Source organism: Callionymus lyra, chromosome 5 (genome assembly GCF_982586985.1).
Source record: "Callionymus lyra chromosome 5, fCalLyr1.hap1.1, whole genome shotgun sequence".
Taxonomy (NCBI): domain Eukaryota; kingdom Metazoa; phylum Chordata; class Actinopteri; order Syngnathiformes; family Callionymidae; genus Callionymus; species Callionymus lyra.
The window spans coordinates 24,575,424-24,587,259 of record NC_141822.1 but is presented as its reverse complement, the minus strand read 5'-3'; the positions used below and the strand labels follow the sequence as shown (position 1 = coordinate 24,587,259).

The 11,836-nt window shown below is 41.3% G+C and overlaps 1 protein-coding gene across 1 annotated transcript; it reads right to left on the bottom strand.

Moving 5' to 3' along the window:
* Window positions 1-1,793: 1,793 nt before the first annotated feature.
* On the bottom strand, window positions 1,794-11,594 carry stk24b (serine/threonine kinase 24b (STE20 homolog, yeast)). Its single transcript, XM_087791587.1, has 11 exons — window positions 10,899-11,594; window positions 9,184-9,414; window positions 8,256-8,312; window positions 6,611-6,719; window positions 6,249-6,406; window positions 5,384-5,569; window positions 5,153-5,301; window positions 4,941-5,064; window positions 4,806-4,874; window positions 3,616-3,752; window positions 1,794-3,544 (listed from the first exon to the last, which is right to left on the bottom strand). Exons 1-11 carry the CDS (start codon window positions 10,938-10,940, stop codon window positions 3,508-3,510), a joined length of 1,299 nt encoding a protein of 432 aa, XP_087647713.1. The 5' UTR covers window positions 10,941-11,594; the 3' UTR covers window positions 1,794-3,507.
* Between the last annotated feature and the right edge of the window lie 242 nt (window positions 11,595-11,836).

Sequence of the window (11,836 nt, the reverse complement as noted above, 5' to 3'; positions counted from 1 at the left end):
CGGTTGTGTTGGGGTAGTGAGTGTGTACATCTCTACCTGTGTTGGGGTGGTGTGTGTACATCTCTGCCTTTGTGTTGGGGTAGTGAGCGTGTACATCTCTGCCTTTGTGTTGGGGTGGTGTGTGTACATCTCTGCTTTTGTGTAGGGTGGTGTGTACATCTCTGCCTTTGTGTTGGGGTGGTGTGTGTACATCTCTACCTTTATGTTGGGGTAGTGAGTGTGTACATCTCTACCTTTGTGTTTGGGTAGTGAGTGTGTACATCTCTTCCTTTGTGTTGGGGTGTTGAGTGTGTACATCTCAACCTTTGTGTTTTGGTGGTGAGTGTGTACATTTCTACCTTTGTGTTGGGGTGATGTGTGTACAGCTCTACCTTTGTGTTGGGGTGGTGAGTCTGTACATCTCTACTTTTGTGTTGGGGTGGTGTGTGTACATTTCTGCTGTTGTGTTGGGGTAGTGAGTGTGTACATTTCTGCTGTTGTGTTGGGGGTAGTGAGTGTGTACATCTCTACCTTTTTGACGGGGTAGTGAGTGTGTACAGCTCTACCTTTGTGTTGGGGTAGTGAGTGTGTACATCTCTGCCTTTATGTTGGGGTGGTGTGTGTACATCTCTGCTTTTGTGTAGGGTGGTGTGTGTACATCTCTGCCTTTGTGTTGGGGTGGTGTGTGTACATCTCTACCTTTGTGTTGGGGTAGTGAGTGTGTACATCTCAACCTTTGTGTTTTGGTGGTGAGTGTGTACATTTCTACCTTTGTGTTGGGGTGATGTGTGTACAGCTCTACCTTTGTGTTGGGGTGGTGAGTCTGTACATCTCTCCTTTTGTGTTGGGGTGGTGTGTGTACAGCTCTACCTTTGTGTTGGGGTGGTGAGTGTGTACATCTCTACCTTTGTTTTGGGGTAGTGTGTACATCTCTACCTTTGTGTTGGGGTGGTGAGTGTACATCTCTACCTTTGTGTTGGGGTGGTGAGTGTGTACATCTCTACCTTTTTGATGGGGTAGTGAGCGTGTACATCTCTACCTTTGTGTTGGGGTGGTGAGTGTGTACATCTCTACCTTTTTGATGGGGTGGTGAGTGTACATCTCTACCTTTGTGTTGGAGTGGTGAGTGTGTACATCTCTACCTTTTTGATGGGGTAGTGAGTGTGTACATCTCTACCTTTGTGTTGGGGTGGTGAGTCTGTACATCTCTACGTTTGTGTTGGGGTGGTGTGTGTACAGCTCTACCTTTGTGTTGGGGTGGTGAGTGTGTACATCTCTACCTTTGTTTTGGGGTAGTGTGTACATCTCTACCTTTGTGTTGGGGTGGTGAGTGTACATCTCTACCTTTGTGTTGGGGTGGTGAGTGTGTACATCTCTACCTTTTTGATGGGGTAGTGAGTGTGTACATCTCTACCTTTGTGTTGGGGTGGTGAGTGTGTACATCTCTACCTTTTTGATGGGGTGGTGAGTGTACATCTCTACCTTTGTGTTGGGGTGGTGAGTGTGTACATCTCTACCTTTTTGATGGGGTAGTGAGTGTGTACATCTCTACCTTTGTGTTGGGGTGGTGAGTGTGTACATCTCTACCTCTGTGTTGGGGTGGTGAGTGTGTACATCTCTACCTCCGTGTTGGGGTGGTGAGTGTGTACATCTCTACCTTTGTGTTGGGGTAGTGAGTGTGTACATCTCTACCTCTGTGTTGGGGTGGTGAGTGTGTACATCTCTACCTTTGTGTTGGGGTGGTGTGCGTATGTATATTTCTGGTGTAGATTTGCTCAGAAGACAACAAGACAATGTTACAGACACACAAACACCAGTTAGCATTAGATCTTTATTTCTCATGTCACTTTGAAAGCTTACAAGGAGCTTACATTTAACTCGGGAATTCTCAAATGACACAAGCAAAGATTATATACAGTACTATAAACTGTCAGCTATGATAAAGGAGACCCAATGTACACATTTGTAAGTTATTTCCGTAGCATATGTTTTTCTTCTTTAAGGTATATTTTTTTGCCGGAGGCAGAAGTCCATATCCATAAAGCATTCCGATAATTCCAACTCTGCAGTTATAAAAATATCATTTCTTTCCATCCCTGTGTTGACAAGAGCGTCTTGATGCAACTTCTCAACATTATTGCTGCTTTAGCACAGTAGTAAATTCTGGAACTTAGAAGTAAACATATTGTAAAACATGGCTATAAGCAACGTTTCTTTTATTTATTCACCCCCCCCCTCCCCCTCCATCATCCTCTTAAATACTCGACACACTTTCAAAGTGCAACTGATCTGGAGTTAGAAAAACAAACAAAAAAAAGGTGCAAATCCGACTAAAAATGATCTGGTGAAAGCGCGGAAGGACGACATGGCACTTCTAGCGATGGCTTGGAAGTGAGAAATAAAAAGTTGAAGGTTTCTGCAGTTTGGCCGTGAAGTGTCCTGATTTAATCTCCACACATGGGAACAGAAGTCCACTCTTTCATCTCGGCGTTCACTCGCTCCTCCTCGCGTCTGAGGCGAGTAAACGTGTTCTTTTGAATGACGGAAATACAGGTCACTTCTGTTGTGTATATATATATATATATGATTATATATATATATATATATGACGGTTTGGCGACTGATTACTCTTCCCCGGGCGACAACACTGACGTATTTTTCAGGAGAGAAGATGAGATGAAATGCCGGAACGTCGTATCTCAAAGAAGGCAAGGCATTTTTCGTTTCTCTCCGTCGGAGCTTTTTAAATATGTACTTTTCTAACATGAGCTGTATCTACAAAAAAAAAACAAAAAAAAACAAACAACCATTTTGGACACAGTGATTCATTCCCGCAACAGGTTGTCATGTCCCCCCCGCACTCCCCCAATTCCACTGTGACGAACACACACACACTACACACACTACACACACACACACACACACACACACACACACACACACACACTTCCCGTCCCACTTCCGCTGCCCAGAAGTCCACTTAAAGCACTTTACCTGAGGTTTTTCATTAAGAATGCTGCAAATATGCCTAAAACAGGGAGTCTTGAGACGACGGGACACACACACACACACAGACACACACACAGACACACACACATCAGCAGGTGCGCACACACTTAACACATTCAAGCACGCACGCGCGAGCTAGCATCCTTGCGAGTTCATCCAAGCATGCGTTCCGAGGGTTCCGGGGAGTTATGATGCCTACATTAGCGAGGGTTGAAGTCTTGAGAGGGGGGGGGTGGGTTTGGGGGTCCGGAGCTCTTGCCTGGCAAAGTGCTGACATCAGCAGCAGCCTCTCGGGAGAAGCTCCAAAAGTTTTTTTTTCCTCCGCCCGAGTCTCGTTTTAATTTTTTTTTTTTTTAATTCCAGCCTCTCGCAATCCAGACACGCATGCCCCGCGACGTCTCACGCGGTCAGCTGGGTTTTTTTTTTTTTAAAGTTGACTCCTGACCTTTGACCCTTAGTGCGGGCAGCGTGATGGAAGGGTAGGTTGGGAGAGCAGAGCGAGGTCCAGCTGCCGATCGTCTACGGTGCAGATGAGGAGGTCCTGGCTGTGGAGAAGCTGCGATAACAGAGAGGAGGGGTCAGGAGAGGAAGTCCGTGAGGCGGAGCAGGAGGTCGTGGGGGGGTTACCTCTGCAGCCGGTGGACCATGTGAGCCACCAGAGAGTCTGCGATACCGGGGAACGACTCCTCCGCCAACAGGATGGCTTCTCGCAGCTGGTCAAGGACCAGAGGGTTCCCGTTCACCTGCTCCTGCCGGGCCTTCAGCTGAAAAACACAACTTTCTCTTTAACACTCTTTTATTTATTATTATTCATTTTGATAAATAGAATTTAGCTAACTAGCATTTAGCTTATTAGCATTTACTTAGCGAAAACATTAGGTCAGCAGAAGACTTCCACAGCAGCTACCAAATGAAAAGTTGAAACATTTAAGATATTAATTATTTAAAAAATTAAGGCAAAAAGACTAATTTGAAAATGACAAGAATAGTGATATTTTATTTATATTTTCTTGAGGAAATAAGGATGAAAGAAGGGTGACCCGAATATGTCCCATTGTTCTGAGCTGTCCAGGGTATTGAGTTTGTGTTGGTGACCAGAAATCAAACTGAACAGCTCTCATGATGCTTTGCCGCCCAGCCATGCTTTGACAACAGGTGATCACTACAGGAATTACTATACACATTCAATGGTTAATTTGGAAACTCAAGAGAGTTCCACACTGAACCTTTAAAGCACAAAACATAAAAAAAACACTGTTTTTAGGAATGGACTAACTAAACATTGAAAAATAACCTATATCTCAATTTGGTTTCTTTTTGTTCTGGCCTTATTTATATTCTTACATAATTGACACGAGAGAAGCCATTTCAAAGAATGTACTACCTCAAGATTTGCAAGAGTAGAAAAAAGGAATCTGTTAAAAATCTGTTTATTGTAATCAATTTCTACAGAAATATTACAGACCATTATTTTGGTAGGAGATCTAGATTTTTTTATTTGTAGATAAATGAATATCTATGTATATATTAAGCTACATTAATACATTAGGATATATTAATTTACTGTATACAAACACAACTTTGTTCTAAAAGAGGTACCAGGTTAAGTTTTTTTTTAGTAGTGTCCTCTTTTTGGACATTCAAGAATATGGTCATACTAATGATAGTGGTTCAGTACAATAGAGCCATCTCAGATTGTCTCCGGCTTCCGAGCGTGGAAGTTCAGAGCTCTGAATTTACGAGTATATCTGAAAGTTATGGTGCAAAGGTGCATGTTTCAAGAGGCAGAGACTGACTGTTGTAAAAATGGTGTTTACCTCGGCCAGTGCAGGGGAGATGACCGTGTTCAGGCTCTGGGAATAAGGCCTCTTTGGAATGTCTTTCGTCTGCAGGAGAGCAGAGAGATGTTTGAGCAGCTAAAAATGACAATCTTTGAGTGACGGCTCTCGTACCTGTTCCGTTGCTCCGGACTGACCCTCCCCATTCTGCAGCTTTTTGGGGTCTTTCTCTCGGATGGTGAAGATCCAGTCGTCACTGCCAAAGTCGTTTCCGCCGGAAGCTTGACCGTCCTGCTCGCTGATGAGACGAGAGGAAAAACATTCTTGACACTTTTTGTTGATATTAACCATCAGAAACAACGTTTTAACAAATCATTGGTTCTTACGAGTCGGACTCATCTGAACTGGACTCGGCAGTTCTCGTCTGCTCTGCCTTCCACCTCTTGTACTTGTCCACCAGCTCAGTCAGGTACGAAGTCTTTTTCGCATGGCGAACAATCAGCTTATGCTTCAGTAGCTCTTTGGCAGTTGGCCTCTGCGGAGACAACGTCAGTGCCGTTAGCATACGACGCTCTGAGGGCCACGACAAACCGTGTGGCTCCTTCAAAAGCACTCACAAAACTGGGCTCTTTGTTGAGGCACGCCTCGACAAACTCCTTCAGCGGTTTGCTGTAAGTCCCCTCCAGGGTGGGCGGGTTGTTCTTTGGGATGAGAAATAAAACCTTCATGGGATGAAGCTCCGAGTGAGGCGGCTCGCCTTTAGCTAGCTCTATCGCCGTGATGCCCAGAGACCAGATGTCAGCCTGGAACACATGACATCATTATGAGTGGAAATGCAACAGAAGATGATTGAATTTAACATTTGAAATGTCGACGTTTTTTTATTTAAACTTTTTTTAAGCAATCAAATTCGTTTTTTGAATAATTCAATCATTTGTATATAAAAAGGTAAAATTAGTTTTTATTGAATAATTTATTGAGTCATTTGTTTATTTCCAGGTTGATGAAGTTTTATGAATTTTAAAAAAAATTGAATTTTGAAAATTTATTTTGGAATTGTCGAAATTAAAATAAGTTTGAAAAAAAAAATTCAACATTCTGGAACTCATATAATTCCATAACAGTGCAGGGGCCACAAGAGGATCTTTAACTGTGTTCATGTGGCCATCATAAGAGTAAACCTTTATAACTGATCATGTAGAAAATGTTTGACAATTATTTATTATTCAAAAGGTTAAAGGACTTGATTTTCAATCTTATATTTGTCCTTTTTTTGATCTCCTTAATATTAAAAGTGTTTTATATTTAAATACAATATATTACATAAAAAACATATACAGTATCTAAATACATTTACTAATTATCTTTTAATTCGATTCTGAGGTTCAAGATGTAAAAGCTAATATAAAGTATTTACATCAAATTCCAAGAATAACTTGAATGACTTGTAAAACAAATTCGTCCTAAAGCCTATAAACCAACCTTCGAGTCATACGCCGACTGCTTGATGACTTCGGGGGCCATCCAGAAGGGGGTGCCTACAAATGTGTTGCGTTTGATCTGAGTGTCTGTGAGTTGACCTGCCACGCCAAAATCAGCCAGCTTGACCTCGCCTTGTTCCGAGAGCAGCACGTTGGCAGCTGTGGAGAGAGCAGCTCTGATCACACACACAGGTATCTTTCGACTCCCGCTAAACATGTTTATCACTCGTTCTAATCAAGACGGATCGGCTGTCAGGAGCCTTTTAGGCAATTCCCAGTTGAAACACAAAGCCGGTGATGAATGAAAACTGGACACGAGTCAATACCATTATCATGCTACATCCCTACTGTCCATCCGCCCACCTTTGATATCCCTGTGGATCTTCTTCTCGGAGTGCAAATACTCCAGTCCTTTCAGGATCTCTCTTAAAATGGTGGCTATTTGAATCTCGTCCAGCGCTCCTGGCTCCATCTTGAGTGAGAAGAAACAGAAGAAAGGTTCATGTACATTTATGAACCGGCCATATGTGTCAAATAAAAGTACATCGACCGATATCTTGCAGTAGGTGCGTAACTCTATCCTCTATATCACTTGTCAGACTCATACTCCACTCATCTGATCAAGCTTGACAGTTTTGATTTATATGTTATGGATATTTCATTTTACATCCATCAGCATAAACTCCATCACACTAAAAGCTAAAACATCTGGATAAGCCAATCACAAGCAAAATAACCAATGTTTTTCTATAATTCATAAAATAGGAGACAATAGAGGAAACATTTTTAAATGAAACAACTAAAATCAAAAATTTTGGATATTTGTTAACAAAATCCTCGACACTGTGACATGTCGACATATTGGAATAGTGTGTATGTTTGCAGTACGTTTTCATTTTTGATTTAGTGTTTAGATTACGTATTGGTTTCAGCCTTTTCAACTCCAATCATTATTATTATGAACTCAAGAACACAGAAAACCATCTTGAGAGAAACATTCAAGTCTCAATTATTTCATGGAATGTCTGAAGTGTAATGTGAGACGAAAAATATTACCACACTGTGTTCAGTTAGTGATTTGCTTGTTTAGTTAAAGGACAACTAGTGTAGATTTAAGTGTCTCTTTTGATCTTTGATCTCCAGTGTACTCATCAGTATGTGTCCGTTTGTACAAAACTTGAAGAAAATGTGCTTAAGCCCCACCCACTGAAAAAATTTTTTCTGGAGATTAGACCATAACCACACCCACTCTGCTGTGATTGGTCAAGAATTGGGGTTTATCGCAGCATGTCTCCACCTTCAAGGGACTCGTTGTGTAAACAAAGCGGGGTGTGATTACAGCTGGCTGGAGAACGAGTGAAGCCATTATTAAGTCAAAATGGACCACACTCTCGTAACCACTTGTTCCCCGAGATTTTAAACGGGGGAGAACTTTGTAAAGTTATAACTTAGTTATAGTTAAAACATGGTTATGATAAGATACTTAATGCATCTTAGAGAAAAAGACTTTTGAAACATGCAAGTAAGTCAGGAGAGTTGGGTTTTTACATTAGGTGCCCTTTAAGTTAATACTTGCTTTTCTAAGTAAGTCAGGAGAGTTGGGTTTTTACATTAGGTGCCCTTTAAGTTAATACTTGCTTTTCTACTTTATTTAATGTGTGACACAAAACAGTAAAAATGTATCTGGAGTTGAATAATGTCAGCTGTCAGTTCAGGTCAATTTCACTCAAAAGGCATTATATGTTTTGAATTATAGTTCCTTTTTTTTGTTTTTGCAATTGATAATTGTGATTATAATTTGTGCCACACGAGAGAGGCTCGCTGACGACATTATTTCATTGAAGCTTTTATTGATGAAAGAAACACACTAACAAGTAACAAGTGTATGAAAGAAAAACATTGTTCCTTCGTTGAACACAATTTGTCAGGAGTTCCATTTATACAGATAAGTCTAACATTTTTCACCATATATTCTCTTGTTGGTCTATAAGAAAAAGACTAAACTTACCAAATCTAAGGCAGAGCCGCCGCCTAAATACTCCATGATGATCCACAACTTGGTGTCCTGCAGCAAAGGAGAACTTTTAAGTTACTTATTCAAGGAATCATGTAAGGTCAATAGTTAAATCTTTTTTTGGAAACAATCCGGGATTCTTGCTTCTCCAGGATTACAGATTAAGTTTTTTTTACTAGAACCCTGAACCATGTATTTTTTAATACTGAATGGAAACAAAACCTTGGGCAATTAGACAATAAGCCACGAAAACACTTTTTGGGTTCCAACTGACTATAATAATAATAATGATACATTATATTTCGAGACACTCAAGGTGGCCTTACATAAAACCCAAACAGTAAGCATAAAAACACAATTAAAACATTAGGACTAGAGACGCTGCTCATACTCAGAGCTTTAGTTCACCATCTATACATTATTTATATCTGTTTTCTTACTCAGCAGCTTCTTCCTCACTCTGAAGACTGTTCAGTCATACAGAACGGACGTGTGCGAGTGTGTTTAAAACGTACTCCATTTAATCTCCAAATGTGGTTGCAATATAAGAGCATTTGGTCACAGTCTGGAGCCTTCTTACCCCCTAAATTGTGTTTTTTTTTTATTAAATGACAAAGATTTAAAGTGCTGAACGTTTATTTTAAAATTCTTCAAAGGGATTAAAACCCGAGACCTCAGTTCCCCGCCCTATTTAGAAGTTGTCTTGACCGCAGTATCCCAATTTATGAAGAGTAATAATACTTAGTGGCTGTTGAATTTGTTTTAGGCTAATCTCTTTTTCATTTAGGATTATTAATGGGAAGTGGGTAGCGGATAATAAATCCCTGCATTTATTTTATCCCCGTAGCACCCTTGTGGTTTCCCCACTTCTAAAAGCAGACACCGTGGGCGTGCTTGCGTTGGTTTTGAACTAAAGCCTCACCTTAAGGTACGAGCCGTAATACTTTGTGACGAAGGGGCTGTCGCACTGGCTCAGCACCGTGATCTCCTGCTGAATGTCTTCAATCTCGTCCTCTGCCTCCTCCAGGTCGATGATCTTGATGGCCACCACTTTTTGCGTGCGATTGTCGATGCCTTTGAACACCTCGCCGAAGGAACCCTTGCCAATGCGCTCCAGCTTCGTGAACAACTCCTCAGGGTCCGCTTTAGAGTTCTGACAGCGACACGTTCAGAGAAAATGGAGGTTAATATAAATAATAATAATAAGTAGCTTCAGAGAAACCAACAATTAGAGAAAAAGCCCTTTATAGTAGTTTTTAGTGAAGACACTAAACTTGGTTCTGGGTAAACAGCGAGATAAAGTGCAAATACAAGTAAAATAATGTATATAATTTCTGTCCTACTATTTTTTCTGTGTTTTATTTGGAAAATTGACAAGAATTTCTCTGAACTAACGTTACCCTTTCACTCCGACAATTTAAGATGTTTGGTTCAGTCAAGTTTACTCCAAAAATTTGCCAGAAAACATTGAAATCTTGTTGCAGAAAAACCAGTCCAGAGCTCCTGCTGAGTCAGCATCATGGTGAGATGCATTTTTCAAGCACTTAAGGTTTATTTCCCCCCCGTCATGTTCTTTTATTTTACAGGTTTACTCTGAAGGTCGATCCGTGAATAGAATGCCGACATTTAAAAATAAAATAAAAAACACACTCTTTATTCACTTAGTGTGCTATTGCAAGAGTAAGTACACAACTAAAAGACCAAAAAAGTAAATTAATCCACTTATAAAAAAAACAAGTCAATAGTTCACAAGAGGGATTATTTTTTGCCATGAACTATGGGTTAAAATATGTAATATATTAATCGTATGGATCCAAAAACATTTAGAGTAATAATATGCAATACTATTTGAAGCCAGGGCAAAGTACTAATAATTACACAAGGATAGACAACGACCAGTACTTGCTAGGGCTGGGTATTGAACTTCAGTTCATCAGTGGCACCGACCGAAATGCCATGTAGTGTCGAGTATCGAAACAAGCTTCGTCTTTTTCCATACTCGTGGTCAAATATCCTTTTACACTGGATATTATTTGTAATTTATTTTTCTGCAAAAAAACAGCTTGGAGTAGATTTTTACCGATGCTCAAAATCAACATGATTTTCTAAAATGAATATAGAAAAAAGTGTTGTTCAGGACCAGGTATTGAAGTGAAGGTATTGGTTTTAGTACCGGTATCAAAGCCCTAGTACTTGCCTTCAAACCAGTGGTAACGCAATCATTAACTACTAACCAAAATATGTAACTTTGTGTAACATTAGATTTTAAGGAAACTCAAACACTTTTTGCTTTAAACGATTATAATTATGTTGAAGGATTCTTACATTTTTTAACTTTCAAGACCATATCATTTGCAGCTTTATTGCTTAATAAGTTAGTGTTTGATAACAGTAAAAACAAAGAATCAAGTTATACTGCGACAGAAACTAGAGAACCAAAACAATAATAATAAGAAACTCCAATATGTATTCAGAAAGAAACTCCAACAGTGCAGTGTAGAGATTTATTTACTTAAAAGTTATTTAACTTTCCAGGCTAAACAAACAACTTCCCAGATTCCCTCTGGTGAGTGAAGCTCTCACGACAGAACACACAGTCATCCACACAACATAACGGACCAGCGGCTCCATGTTTACCTGCATCCCCGGCAGGTGACCCTGGACAGGGGAGTGGGCCATGATGGTGATGCTGGCCGGAGCGGCGCCTCGGCTGGGGGCTCAGGTCTGCCCAGCTGGGCGATGCTTACAGTGGTAATGATAGCGACTCACGGGGAAGGAAAAATCCTCGCAGTTCCCGGTAGATGATCCTCCTTTTCGCCTTTTATTTTTTTGTTTCCCCTTCTTCTTGCAACACCCCGAACAGCTGAGCCAGAGCTAGCCGACCACTGCTAACGTTAGCTGCGCCCAAGAAACCCGCAACGTTGTCTCGCAAACCCGCTAGCGTTGAAGCGAGTGTCACGCCGAGGCGAGCCGCACTTCTGCTACCAAAAGTACCGCCGGAAAAAGGGCGACGTTGCAAGCCCAGAAATGGCGCTGTCCGAATCTTTTTATTCTCTGGCTAACGGTTCTGTCAGCTAGCTAGCATGGTTAGCTTTGGTAGCGCACTGGTGTGCTAGCGGTCCCGGGGAGCGCTATGTGTGTAGCATTGCCGCATCTGCCCCCCCCCTCAGACCGGGGGTCTTAAATCCACCGAACACCTCGCTTTTTGTCTGTTGACCAACGTGTCCCCCCTCGGGTCCGTTTGGGTGGTTCGACAAGAATCTGCCTGTCAATGTTTTGATTTCCTCCCTCAATTGCGTCCCGTACACTCGGCCATCTTGTCGGTGCTGTGACGCCGGTCTGGGCGGATCTGGATCCGGATCAACACAAACATCTTGGGCTTCACATTTCTAACCGTGGGTTAGATATTTGGGATCATATCAAGCTGGTCACACACACACACACACTGACAACACGATCAACGACCATGAGTGAGCGAATGACATGAAAACAGATCCTAGATCTGTGGAAAAAGTGTGAGGTAGTAAAGTAACACCTGCGCTCTCATGGAAAACATGCTGCTTAAAAGTAACACT

What these genes read in the sequence shown, in the direction of transcription:
- stk24b (XM_087791587.1), bottom strand. Translation starts at nt 10,940, where the DNA reads ATGGCCCACTCCCCTGTCCAGGGTCACCTGCCGGGGATGCAG. An exon ending in GATCCACAGGGATATCAAAG is followed by an intron (nt 6,407 to 6,610) that starts GTGGGCGGATGG and finishes CTCTCTCCACAG; the next exon opens with CTGCCAACGTGCTGCTCTCG. An exon ending in AGTCGGCGTATGACTCGAAG is followed by an intron (nt 5,570 to 6,248) that starts GTTGGTTTATAG and finishes CATGTGTTCCAG; the next exon opens with GCTGACATCTGGTCTCTGGG.